General features: G+C 35.9%; 1 protein-coding gene across 2 annotated transcripts in view; it reads left to right on the top strand.

Moving 5' to 3' along the window:
* SEL1L3 (SEL1L family member 3) overlaps window positions 1-13,820 on the top strand; it is a 34,450-nt gene that overhangs the window by 14,148 nt on the left and 6,482 nt on the right. For both annotated transcript variants that reach the window (XM_086890397.1, XM_086890396.1), the window contains exons 9-19: window positions 479-625; window positions 1,043-1,248; window positions 2,765-2,944; window positions 4,142-4,261; window positions 4,932-5,072; window positions 6,226-6,288; window positions 7,757-7,933; window positions 9,493-9,620; window positions 10,238-10,321; window positions 12,542-12,632; window positions 12,744-12,828. In XM_086890397.1, the coding sequence (XP_086746523.1) occupies window positions 479-625; window positions 1,043-1,248; window positions 2,765-2,944; window positions 4,142-4,261; window positions 4,932-5,072; window positions 6,226-6,288; window positions 7,757-7,933; window positions 9,493-9,620; window positions 10,238-10,321; window positions 12,542-12,632; window positions 12,744-12,828 (1,422 nt within the window). The remainder of the gene's footprint in view (window positions 1-478; window positions 626-1,042; window positions 1,249-2,764; window positions 2,945-4,141; window positions 4,262-4,931; window positions 5,073-6,225; window positions 6,289-7,756; window positions 7,934-9,492; window positions 9,621-10,237; window positions 10,322-12,541; window positions 12,633-12,743; window positions 12,829-13,820) is intronic.

Raw genomic sequence — 13,820 nt, 5'->3', positions numbered from 1 at the left:
CTTCTTTAATAATCCAGGTGCATAAGGGGATAAAGAAATACTCTCCAGCTTTCATGTACACTACACAATTGCCTTTCTTCCATTTCATTTTCAAAATGACCCTAAAGGAAAATGGGTGGATTTTGCTAGAATGTTTCTGCCACAGTTGCCTAACATTCAGTAATTAACAGGTTTCTACCAAAGAGTCCACTTTGGTGAAAGGAGAATGACATAGCTTAAATGTGTGCTGAAAACTAGCTTGTGTTTCTAATTTGAATTCAATTGAATGCATTGTGACCAGAGTATGGAAGAAGAAATCTAAATGTATTTAAGTGGCCTGTGCTAGCTGGATGAGTTTTTAGCTTCTTGTTAAGGGTGTGCTCATCTTGTCTGTAAATTTTTAATTTACTAGAAATTTCTTTTTTTCTGTCAGAAAAATGGTCCTGTTTTCAAGATGAAAAAGTCAGCTTTCATGTCTTAAATATGTTGTTTTCTCTAGGTTACTATGAAAACTATTATTTGGAGTTGATCCACAAATATGGAGAAAAATCTAAATGTGATGCTTTCATGTGGGGAAAAGAGCTAAGGGAAAAGTACCAGACTTTGTTCCAACTGTTACAAGAGATGGATTTCAGTAGTCCAGATGGTAATAGTGTTTCTTTTTTCAAATTGTTCTGAAATAACTCAACAATATTTATTGCTTAGTTTAGTATCATTTGACCTTTTTTTTCATGTTAGCTAACTTAATAAAGGAGCGTTATGTGGCATATATGTTGCAATATGCTGCAGATGGTAGTATGGCTTATTAGGTAGAAGGAATTATAGAAATAACCTTATGTTTTTAGTCTTTAGTTACTTTGAGATGGTCTTTTGGATTTTTATTCACCCTTCATATTCATTAATACCTTGTGTCTCTAGGAATTTAATCTGCACTGAAAATACCATTCAGCTTGAGAAATAACAGAATCTGTTGTTCTGTCTGTTACTCAGTTTCTGGGGAAGTTGGTTCCTAATTTTAACTCTTGCAATAACTGTGTGTCCTGTATTTTATTTTTGGTGTTAGGAGATGGAAGTGATACAGTTGTAGAAGTTGGCCGGAGGATATTTGAGAAGGTTGTAAAAGGTCTCTCCAATGCCAATGGCCTCAGCAGTTTGGGATCTTCTGTCCCTCTCCTGGTGGATTCCAGTTGTTGTGGATATCATAAGGCTTCCTATTTCCTTGCAGTTATATTTGAAACAGGGTTTGGTGTGTCTGTGGATCGTATAAAGGTACTATATTTAACATGTTCTGTTATGTCTGTGGAATTAATTACATTTAAAGACAGTTAAGAAATGGGATGATCCATTGAATTAAAGAAAGTGAAATGGCCCTCAGATCCAGGTGGTGGTTGCATGGGTTCTCCAATAAAGCTACTAATAAATACCTTGATGGCAGTGATATCTTTATGAAGGACTGATGGTGGGAATCTTGATCCTGCTCAAGCAGAACAATTAAATGAGTGATATAGTAAAGATGGTAGTAAAGTGAGCAGCATAAAGTACTGCTTTGCCTAGTCATTGTGGAGCCAGGATGAGTAAGAGTTCTGGAGTCACCCACAGTCATTTGAAGACAGGTAGGAAAAAAAGTCTTGGATCAGGCAAATCTAAAGTGGAAAGGTTGCATAGCACAGTCAGGAAAGAAATCTGATTTTAGAGTGTGCAAAAATGTGACACTGAGTATATTATGGTCAAATGAGCAAGGGTAACCAAAGTAGAACAGTTTTCTTTTGTAAAAAAGTGACTGTGCTTCAACTGAGCAACTGCAGAGCTTGAGAACTCCTGACCTCTTAGTCAGGTTGCAAATAACTGAAATGTTTCAATGTGTTCTAGGTCAAATAAAGGGAAGGTGTTTATATGTCTGGGAAAGAAGGCAACACTAAAATTACCAACAGATATTTAATTGTGATATAATAGTATAATAGAAAACACTCATAAAGAACAGCTCTGTCTGTTGTGGTTACAGACATTAAATCAGAAGAACCCCTGACAAGCTAATCAGAGACAAAGCTCACCTGCAATTCTTCAAAATCAAGAAACCTTAGACAGGAACCTTTATTATACCCTAATTATAGAGTATATAGTTCTTATTTTGGAGGCTAAGTAATTTCATTATTGGATCTGGTTCAGGTAGTGTAGGAAACAATTTAATACCCAGCACAGACGGGACTCCACTGGTTTTCTTACTGTGCAGGTGAAAAATAATAGTAGTGCTGAAAATGTTTTTTGGCAAATGTATAGTGCATAGACCAATTACCATGTACCTCAAGGAAATTTGTGCTGAAACCTTATCAGCCATAGATTCCATCCAACTAGTCCTGTCAGATCCCTAGGGTAAGATTCTCAAATACTGTTTGTTAGCTGCCGTAAGTTTCCACAGAATTCAGTGTAAAAACTCTAGCTGGCATCAGTGGGACTATTTAAGTCACTGCTGAGTATAAAAAGCATCAGAGTATAAATAATACTGTAGTAAAATGACATTAAAAGTTACTGTACACTTAGAGATGACAGAATAAATGCAATATTTGAAAAGTATTTAGAGCCTAGTTTTTCTTTCAAGTGTTTCTGTGCAAAGGTAAGACATTTTGACCACTTTATGGCTGTGTTTGCTTCTGTGACTGTGTTTACATGATATAGCTATTATATCAGCTACCAGTATGAACATTCTGTTCCCTGTAAATCTTCTGCAAAGTGCTTAACTTGTGAGATGTGCAGCAAATTTATGCTTGTTTATGTTGATTTTTGCCAGGGACTGCTGTACAGTTTGGTTGGTGCTCAGGGGAATGAGAGACTTTCTGTGATGAATCTTGGCTATAAACATTACCAAGGCATTAATAACTATCCACTTGATTTGGAGCTGTCATATGCTTATTATAGCAATATTGCAATAAAGACATCCCTGGATCAGCACAATATAAAAGGGGAACAGGTAAAAGAGTTTTAAGTGTATCTGAATTTGTTTTCTGTCCAAGTTATTTTTCATATCCATATTTATGGGGCCAGAAGATTTTTGTCTTGATTTACAAATATTTGCTTATCTGATTCGTGTCCCTCCCTTTGGCAGGCATGTTGGACTAAACAGTCTTTAAAAGTCCCTTCCAGTCCAAATCATTCTATGATCCAATGATTGTTACAAAATCCCCCAAATTATATGTGGGTATCATTACTGTGTTTCTTAGGAAGGGGAAATGAAAATCAAAATCAGTCTAAAGTCCTCAGAATTGTCCACAAGCCTGTCTTTAATAGAAGTCCAAGCCTTATTCTTGGCCCCTAAATCCTCACTCAGATTTTTAATTATTAATATAATTGTATGTGTTTATTAAGCAGCTGATCTGCTATTTCAACAGACATCATAAAGTTCCTGCAGAAGATGAATTGTCCTCTCCATATTTAAACCTTTTCTATAATCAAATGTGATGACTTAGTTGTTAAATAGTTATCTGATAAAGTTGTAATAAAATTATTTTAGAATAAGCTGCTAAACAGGAAGTAACACAACTTTTTTTGTAAAGAATAGGCATTTGTAAATGCAAATGTAAAATTTGCATTTTAATTTGCAAATAAAGAATTTATTAGAATAGTTAGTGCTAGAATCCTGGCTTATCAGAAAGCATGATTACTGTACAAAAAAATAGAGAGATTTTAATTGCTGAAGAGTTAAAAATGGGCAGACTTACCTAGGTAAGAGTGCTGTGGGTCAGGTCTTCATCGAGCTTTCTGCCAGCCGTTTTTTAATATTTTGAAATAAATTTCTATAGAAATTTTTAATCCTTAAAAGACTCAAAACCACTTTTGTCATTTTTAAGTGCATTTAAAACCCATTTTTAGGTGCATTAGAAGATGGTTTGCAGGTTTTTTTCAGTTGTTGGTGTCTTGACATCTTTACAGTGTAGAATGGACTTGCAGTTTTGGAACAAAACAGTAAATTATTTTTACAGTGGATATAACAATAGTTCTTAATGCACTGGGCATCAGAAGAGTGATGAGAATGTTAAAATCCAGAACTGATGTTGAATTTTTGGGGATGAGAAGGAAATGGACAACATTTTCATTCTGATTGCAGATGTAGAAATTCTTTGTGAAATTCATGTGGAAGTTAATTCTTTTCTGCTCACCTGCTCTTCAGGCATTTGTTGAAACTATAAGACTGATGGATGATGAACTGCTGAAAGCTCAAACAAAAGAAAATGGTGATGTCTTTATGTGGTTAAAACATGAAGCAACAAGAGGAAATGCTGCTGCACAGGTATAAAGTAATAAATTTCCCCATTTTTGGTTTTAAATACACTCAGGAACGTACCTGAGTACATTAGTATTAATTAGTATTAATTAGGTATTATTAGTATCAATACCTAGACGACATAGGAAAACTGCAGAGGAGAGTGGACAGACATTTTCTCCTTCCACCCAGAACTGCTTCCTTTTTTCCGAGCCTGGACTATTTCTCCTGCTCCTGTTCAGTAATAGCTAGTAACCATGCAAAGGCCATAACAATGATGCAAGGCAGAAGGGAATAGTTTTCAAGTCTTGGCAGCCTCTGTCTCTAATCCTTTTCCCTGGCTTTGTATTTGACACGTTGCAATTACTGCTGCTGATCTGAGACCAGTAGTAACATTGTAATACCAAGCCATTTATATGCACCAAATCTGTCTATCCCTTATCTCTGCACTTCAATCTAGACTTCTATGATGCTGACAGCTGTAGAAATAAGCCTGCTGTAGAGTTAGGATCAGTACATTCCACCACTGAAAAGCTCTCTGAATATTCCTGTTAAACAGTTCTTTTCAAATTTTTGAGGGTGGATACTAGTTTGTTCTCACATCTGAAATGCATCTAAGCCTGAAAAAGTCAGCTCCTGCAATTCCAGTTTCAATACTAGCATTTATAGCATTACTGCTGAAGTTGTTTTCTTTTAGCAACGTTTGGCTCAGATGCTGTTTTGGGGTCAACAAGGAGTGGCAAAAAATCCTGAAGCTGCAATTGAATGGTATGCAAAGGGTGCAATAGAAACAGAAGATCCAGTGTTAATATATGATTATGCCATTGTGTTGTTTAAGGTAAGTCATATTTCATGTTTTCACTTCAAAATAATTGTTCTTATAACATGATGTTTCTAAGTTATCTGCAGTGACACAGGGTAAGACTGTATACAAGAGCTTTTAGATTTACTCTGAAAAGCAATCAATAGGTATGAAGCTAATATTGTACCAAAAAAGCACAAAAATTTTAGAAAGAGCAAGTTAGAAACAGTCTAGTTACTTTCTTCCTAGCCATATTCAGGATCAAAATATCACCCAAACTGTGGATCCAAATTTTTCCTAGTGTCTTGTCACCTCAAGAATCCAACCAGCTAGTAGGCATAGTCTTTGGTGTAGAGATGTAGATAAAAGTTTGATCCTTTTGTAGAATAGAACCCTTTATTAGGATGGCTTTTTAATTTGGAATTAAATTATTGCTGCATGCAGTTAGTTTTTCCCTGCTAGAAGCAGTAGACAGAAGATGTTAAACTGAGGCATGACCTCACCTGAGTCAAATAAGGTGTATCAGATAAGTGATGTCACCCATAAGACATTCATGCACTAAAGCTTCGAAATACTGGTGAGGAACTGTTAGGTCTTCATCTCATTCCTTTGACATTTTCTCTAGAAAATGCTTGCTTAAGTGTTGCTTTTGTTAATTTTGAGCACACATAATCTGTTTTACCTGTGTCTGGAATTATTTTATGTGGACATCATAAGCATGACATCTGTGTATTTCCTCTAGAGACACTAACATCTTTTTTCAGGAGAGCTGAGAGCTCTTACTCACTGGCAAACTGTGCATAACCTATGCCCCTTTGAATGCTATTCATTCTTCCTTAGTTGCTCAAAGTTAAATACAAATGAAAAATATCTAATAATATAATATATAAATATAATATAAATATTATATATATATAATATAAATTCAATATAATATCTGTGATATTATTTACTCGTAAAAATCACTTGAATATACTGATGAGATAATTGTTTTTAGACTGAATCACTGAGATTTTGTAAAGCTGTGAAGGATGAATGAACACAAAGCTGCTTGTTTTGTTATAACTATTTACGGCTGAATGACAGTAGGTAATAGTATAAATATTAAAAGGCATTTTGGATGTGTATAAGTGAATTTTTATCACCCTGCATTTGTAAACAATGATTGTTTCACATATCCGTTTCCTAGGGTCAAGGTGTGAAAAAGAATATAAAACTTGCATTGGAATTGATGAAGAAAGCAGCAGCCAAGGTAAAATACAATAAATAATTTATGGTAGTAGTTCTGTACTAGGTGCTAATAACAATGAACTCTGACTTATATAAAATGCCTGTTGCCATAATTCTGTGTCAATACTGCTTGCTTCTTCCAGTGTCATCGCCATGAGTGGTGAAAGCCTTGTTTTCCCAAGCTGGGAGACTAGACCACTCAAAATCAGCCAAAATTTCTGTGAAGGAATTCTCTCTACTTACATCTTTTGGAACTTGGTGTTACTTAAGCGATTTACAAAGTGAAAATTTGATCCAGGAGTATGTTTTTCCTCATATTCCTGAGCATTAAGGGAGAAGACCTGGATGTCCCAAAGTCTCCTGGTTTCTTATCCATAGTAAGGAGAAACATTGACAGGCACCACAGAGCAGAGGAGCCTCACTCCCATTTAATGCTCTAGGACAGCCAGGTTACCCAGGCCATGATCTGGTTCTTAGAATAAAAATGAAAGAGTATCTAGACCATGAACACATTCCCAGCTCTTAGAACCAGAATGAGTTAAATTACTGATTATGACAGTCGGATTTCACGGCTGGCCACTATCAGAAAAGATTTGTGCCAGTTCTGTGATTCCTTTGAAACAGGAGAGACTACTGTTCTACTGCCTGTTTGGGAAAGGCTTAAATAAACTGAGAGACTTTTATGATGTGATCAAAATTCCCTTGATTCAGGATCTGAGGAACAGCTTCCTGGAAGACTCCTAGAGACATCAATTTCCTTACTCTTCTTGAACTCAGATAGTTGGATTCTTATGTTCAAATGCATATTTTCTATACAAAAACAACATCATAATTTTTGAAAAGTTTAACGTCTTTTGCATTTTAATGTGCAAATTAGTAACATTGCTGGCATACTTACTGCCCCATATGATCCACCAGTTTATGCAAGGAAGCCGTGACTCATTGCAACAAAAATAAAAACTGTCTCAAGATTTTCTCCTCTTGAGCCAAGATGCAAAGTATAGCAAGTATGCTATTTTTTATGCATATTATACTTTTTATGCTTTTGCAAGATGCAGAGTAGCAAGTAGCAATATCTTAAGCAGATCTGTATGATGTTGGTGAAATGCATTTTGAAGGCAGCATTACAAAGTAATTCTGTGTTCATTGCTTTCTCTTCATTCTCAAGGAAATGTTCTGGTTTAAAAGAAGTGGGATTTTTGATTGCTAATCCTCTCAACCGGTTTCTGGGAGTTCACAAGAATAAGTGTCCTGTTTGGCTTTGAAGAGGAAAAAGGGGAAAAATAGTCAAAATTTGTTCTTGTCAACAAGTGAAAGTCAGCACATGGCTGAGACTCTGTAGAATAAGATGACACTGAAGTCTTATTCCTCACTCTATATATGAGGCCACAGATCAAAGTAGTGGGGAAAAAAGGCTTTATAACCCCTATTCCCAGAAGTAACAAAAGCAGAATTAAATATATGATCTGAGACTGCTCTTCTTCCCTAAGGGCTTGCCCCAGGCAGTGAACGGATTAGGATGGTATTACCACAATTTTAAAAGAGACTATAGAAAAGCAGCTGAACACTGGTTAATTGCTGAAGAATTGGGAAATCCAGATGCATCATACAACCTCGGTGTCCTGTATTTGGATGGGATTTACCCAGGAGTACCTGGTAGAAATCAAGTGAGTAAATATTTAATGGAACTATTTCCTGCATTAGGGCCCAATTCAGAAGTTTTTGCCTCATTCTTGATATTGCTCTGATCACCCTAAGCTGGATTTTGTCACCTTTTATCATAAAGAAGGATTTTACTGGGGGATTCAGTCAGGTTGCTTAGGGAGAGATGTTGCTCAAATATCTCAGTCAAAATTATATGCATGTGTTTGTATTCTTTTGATTTAGAAACAAACCAGGTGCAGGTTTTACTTCTTCCAGTCACAGCAGCCAGGAAGGATAGTGTGTGATCTCACATCTTGTGACCTTTTGGGTTCTCAGTTTTGAATTTAAAAGTTTATAGGGAAAGGATTCCACAATAACTGAAGGCAGCAGAACCTTGCCCCTGAACTCATGAACTCATAGCTATGCTGTGTTCACATAGCTTCTGTGAGCCTCAGAACTGCAGTGAGAGGCCTCCAATCCAGACTTGAAAATTTAACTATTTGATATAGTCCTGGTAAACAGCAGTGTTTTATTTTGTTTTTCTGTGACAGAACCCATTAACGTATGTGCAAAATAGATTTTCCCTTAATAGGAATGGTCTACTTAATTTATATTTCTTTTAATTAACTTGGTAGTGTATGAACAGCAGCAAAAGTATAGTGAGGTAGACTGTAATAAACGCCAGCAGACCTCATACTTTGAGCTAAAACATGTTTTCAGTGTGGCCTTTGAGTTCTGAGATCTGGGTATACTCCAGACAAAGAGCATTTCTGCTGCCAACAGCAGCAGTGCTCAACAACATGTGCATCTGGCAAACACATTTTCCTTCCCCAAGAACCAAAATACACATTTCAGAGTGAACTGATTATAAGAGAACACCTAAAAGTGTCCAGGTTTCTTTATTCATCAAAGCCAATGGCAAGAAGGACTGTGTAGTCCATGCTTACTAACAGAAAGCATATATTGGTGATTAAAAATTTCCTGAAATCAATTATTTCAGGTTGTATGCTGGTTTGGTTTACTTTACAGATTACTGTTCCTGAGGGTAAAATGTGGAGTCACACAGCCTTCCCACTTCTGTAGCTCTGGCCCTGCTTACTCAATCTGTTTTATCTTTTATAAACCAAGTTCAAAGATTTGAGCACTGTGGTTGTGGTCTGCAGAACATACAGAGAATTGTTGCGGGTCCACAGCCTTCGTCTGGCATCACAAGTGCAAAAGTTCTGTTCTCCAGGATGCCTTAATAATCTTCCTACTAGTGAATAACTAATTTTATTTTTGTCATATGCTTGTTATATGCTAAGATTTTTGTGTTAGTGAGTGTTAGGTAAATATTTAGACACTTTTCTGTTTGATGTTCCACATATTACCTGAATATATGTTCTTCAAAACTTTTTCTAGCCTAAACTATTAAAAATTTAGAAGAATTCATTTCATCTAAGTACATTAAAAGTAGTTTAACTATCTTACCCTCATTATCCAGCTACCTATTTTTGTTCCTTTGATGAAATGAGTCCTGAGGAAGAAATCTCAATAAAGATTAATAATGCAGAGTTCCTAATTGTGTCTTGTTTCTTCACAGACAGTTGCTGCACGCTATTTCTATAAAGCTGCCCAAGGAGGACATATAGAGGGGACTTTGAGGTGCTCTCTGTATTACATCACAGGAAATATGGAAGACTTCCCTAGAGATCCAGAAAAAGCTGTAATGTAAGTAAGGAGACCATTTATTAAAGGAGAATATATTCCCAATGTGGTTATTTTGCTTACTGGTGATTTTTAAGTCTGTGTCCTAGACACCTTATACTTCACAGTGCTTACCTCCATGGCAAAAGGTTCTGCAGCAATATTTGATCTGCATGAGTATGTGTATTATTTAGATGACCAGTAGGTTTTAAGAGATATTGAGTACTTCTAGTATTTTTTTTTTCCAGAACGACTCTGAGAGATTGTTGAAAGGTTAAAGCCTCACATTGTTTTTGGTTTTTTTCAAGAATTATTGGTGATGTGGTAGAATTGGCATTTTGCATCAAAAAATAGTCATATAATTCTTGATAGCATCAAGAATTATATGTTTGTTTTTTTAAAAAAACATTGCTGAGAAAAAAACACAGGATGTCTCTAATACACTGATAGAGATGAATGGACTTCATGTTCTCAGTCAATTGTTACAGGATTGATGCAGTGGCTACCGTTAAGTCCAATAGGTTGTCTTACAGAAGAAGTCAGATGGTGATCCCATATCCTTTGTGTTTTTTGAGTCTGTGTGCGTTGGAATAACATTAGTGGAGCATGACTGTTCGTTTTTTGTTTCTTCTATTCCACAGCTGGGCAAAACACATTGCAGAGAAGAATGGCTACTTAGGTCATGTAATCAGAAAAGCTCTCAATGCATATCTGGAACTTTCATGGTATGTTTCTTCTGTTCTCTTTATTTGCTATTTTTCGCTTACATATAGCAAGATAAAATAATTTATAATGGACCATCTCCTCAAAGCTAAAAAAAGTAATAACGCTACAAAAATCAGTTGCAAAACATACATTGACATAGAGGGAAGGAGGAGTTGATCTGAAATATAATTCAACAATTCTGACAGAATCAAGTGAAAAACAAGGAGATTTTAGTGTGAAATAGTTGTATCAACTGTGGTTCTCATCCCATAATATTTGTGTAATGTGCACTGGATTAACCATAGGAACACCTTCTGCTTTTACTGTTCTCTCTGTTACAAATCTTGTATTTTACCTTCTCTCTTTTGTGTATTTCTGTGTCATGAAAAGACCGGCTGCTGGATTAGATTTGTTGTTTTTTCTGTGTACTGTCTTTTGTGTAAATATAATAGGGGGCTGTAATATCCAATGAGCCAGCCTAGAGGTTTCAAAATAGTGTCCAGGTTAATGGTCCATCTTAGCAAGGCATGAGCATCAGATACTGTGTGTACAAATATCAGACTGTCATACGTGATTAAAACAATGGCTCATTTAGTCCTGCAGCTTTCCCCTGTAAGTACTGAGTTAGTGTTTCAGGCTAAGGAGATCTACAAGAAACTGTCAGTGGACTGTTCTGGAATAACTCATACCTAGAAGTGTCTTTTTGCTGAGTCCATCACAGACATTTCTTTTCTGACTTGAGCCCACTTTCGAACACTGAAAGACTGTTGATATTTTTGTAGCAGCTGTTGTGCAAGCCTGTGGCTCTGCCCAGTTCATCCTGCAGTCCACAGGCAGATGACAGATAGAGCATTAAGATTCCGAAAAGTCTGGGCTCAGCAGCTGGGGGAGAAAATCTCCTGGGGTCCTACTTGAGATGCCTGGGTGTAAATTGCATAGGTATAAATTGTCGCGCTGCTAATCCATCCAAGTACAAGTAATAGGTGTTCTTCAGTCATTATTTGCAGACACGTGTTTAACACATCTGTCTGTCATGATAGGTGGACCTTCAAAGACTGATTTAAAGGCCATAAATGTAATTTCTTTTCTTAGTTGCCCTTTGAGACATAAGGATCAACCAATTTCCCAGCTTTCCCCTGAGTTCCTTCTGTAGTCTAGATCTCTCTTGTACTAGATATTTGTACAGGGCAAGTACAAGTAATAATGCAGAAGTAGCTGGATAACAGGAGGGTATACCTGCCAGTTTTGTAAGAACAACTGCTTTCACAATTTAATTTAAAGTTGCTTTGTTTAAGCAGCTACTATTGAAGTCAAATGTGTATTTACCATATCTTCCAGTTAGCTTCCAGTTAAACAAGCCATTGAATCCTGAAACTTGCCATGGTTTTACCTTTGTTTTGTGGAGAAGAAAATCATTTGCAACACTACTCTTTAATAGGAAGCTTCAGAAGGAAAAAAGTACACCAAGTGGGATTTTTTACTCTCTTGGGATTTTAAAACTACACACATGGTTTTAAAGACTTCCTCTTAATTTTAAATGCCTAGTCTTCATAATATAGAGTAGATGGGTGCCAGAGAATATGAGAGATGCTCTCGTCTAGTATCAGAATACTGAATTGCTATACTGCAAATGCAGTATTAAATTTTACAACTTGATTTAGTCAGTGAGATGAAAAAAGTCCTTAGAGGGACCAAGACTGTTTATCTATTCATACATTCAAATATAAGGAGAGACAAATCCTTTTTCAAAAAGCTCTGTCTAAAAAGACAAGAAAGTCACATAAATAAAAGGTAAAGCATACCAAAGAAATACTCAGATGAATGTTAGACAGATACATATACACAGTTAAGTTAATTATAGGGGTTTTTTTTAAGTAGAGTCTTTTAAGAATGTTTTATCTGAAATATATAAATAGAAAATTTGTCTTAGTATCAATTCTTCTTTCCCATCAGTCTGGCACTTGGAGTAAATGCACACTGGAGCCAGTAGCCTCAATGCAAGAGGGCAAGGGCTGCAAATTCTTGAGATCCAGCATAGCTGGTTACACCAAGCATTGCCTGTGTATGTCGCTGTTGCATGGGTTTCCCAGCCTCTTGCTCTTAAGCTTTGTACCCAAGTTTTTCTTGTTGACAATTTTATACATTTATTTAGTGCTTTTGATTTTTGTTTTTTTTAACTGTAACTAAAATGCATGTTATTTTTGTAAGGTTTTTCATTAATTTATTTTATCTAACATTAGGCATGAAGCTCTGCTGCATTACATTTTAGCAGCTGAAACCGGGATTGAAGTGTCACAGTCAAATTTAGCACACATCTGTGAAGAAAGACCAGTGAGTAAATGAAATCGTAACTCCTTATCCTGAAAGGAGCCTTTGTTAATGATAATGTGTGTCATTGTTCTCTTACCTGGGATATGAATTCATCAATTATTTTCTTTATAGGACCTAGCAAGAAAATACCTAGCAACTGATTGTGTCTGGAGATACTACAATTTCTCTGTTTCTCAAGTCAATGCTCCATCATTTGGTATGTATAAAGAATTCTTTCTAAATTTTAATTTTACTTTTTTTTCCTAAATTTCAAAAACTGTGTTTGTTATGACTTATATGTGAGTAAGCAGGTTGAGGGAAGATTAATTCCTGCTAATCATACTTTTGCTTTTTCATATTTTGATATGAATATAAAGGGAAAAAAAGGTAATTTAAGTGTTGTATTTCAGCACAGGTTTTCTGAAAATTTCCTTTTTATTGCATTAAATGGATAAAAATTTAATAAAATAAAAAAGCTAAGCCCTGAGGAAGGGCTAGTTATTTAGGAGTCTGAGCAGTTGACTCAAAGTTTAAGAAAAAAAGCAATAGACCTTAGGAGCTCATGCTGTTTGGTTTATCAAAGGGAAAATCCAAAAGCAAATATACTTCCATATCATAATTGAGTCATGAGAAACTAATAAAGGCTAAGTAATAAATTACCTTATCTAATTTATTACTAGTTTTTCTCTTAGGGTACAGAGTTTATCAACATTGGCAGAGCTTACCTTGGAGAACTAAAGGATTCTCTAAGGTCTATTTGCAAATAAGTTACATTCCTCAGGCCTTAAATTTTACTACATCTGTGACTTCCATAGCTAAGTCATTTTGGTGCCTCTGAAAGCTTTACTGAATATTTAAAAACACTGATCTGATTGTCTCACAACAGCATTTAAGTGATTTGTAAGAAGCATGTGGAAAAGTGGAGTGTGAAAATATTTCATGCTATTCATTTAAATACACAGTGTGGGAAATGTGTGGAAATGGAATACCACATGGATATAGCCAGAAACAAAGGAGCTGACAAACACTGTTGGCTTCCCTGAGGAGTTTGTAGACACCTTGGCGAGGTGTAGTTTGACTGACCCTTTGGTGGATCCACTGGTACAAGCTTACATTAGAAAAACTTCTGGAGGTCAGACTCATAGGATGGGACTGTCATTCCATTTCAGTCCACTGTAAAAACCCATGGGGATTTTTAGGGAGCTGCTA

Source organism: Cyanistes caeruleus, chromosome 5 (genome assembly GCF_971803275.1).
Source record: "Cyanistes caeruleus chromosome 5, bCyaCae1.hap1.1, whole genome shotgun sequence".
Taxonomy (NCBI): Eukaryota; Metazoa; Chordata; class Aves; order Passeriformes; family Paridae; genus Cyanistes; species Cyanistes caeruleus.
This window is presented reverse-complemented; position numbering and strand designations above follow the sequence as displayed.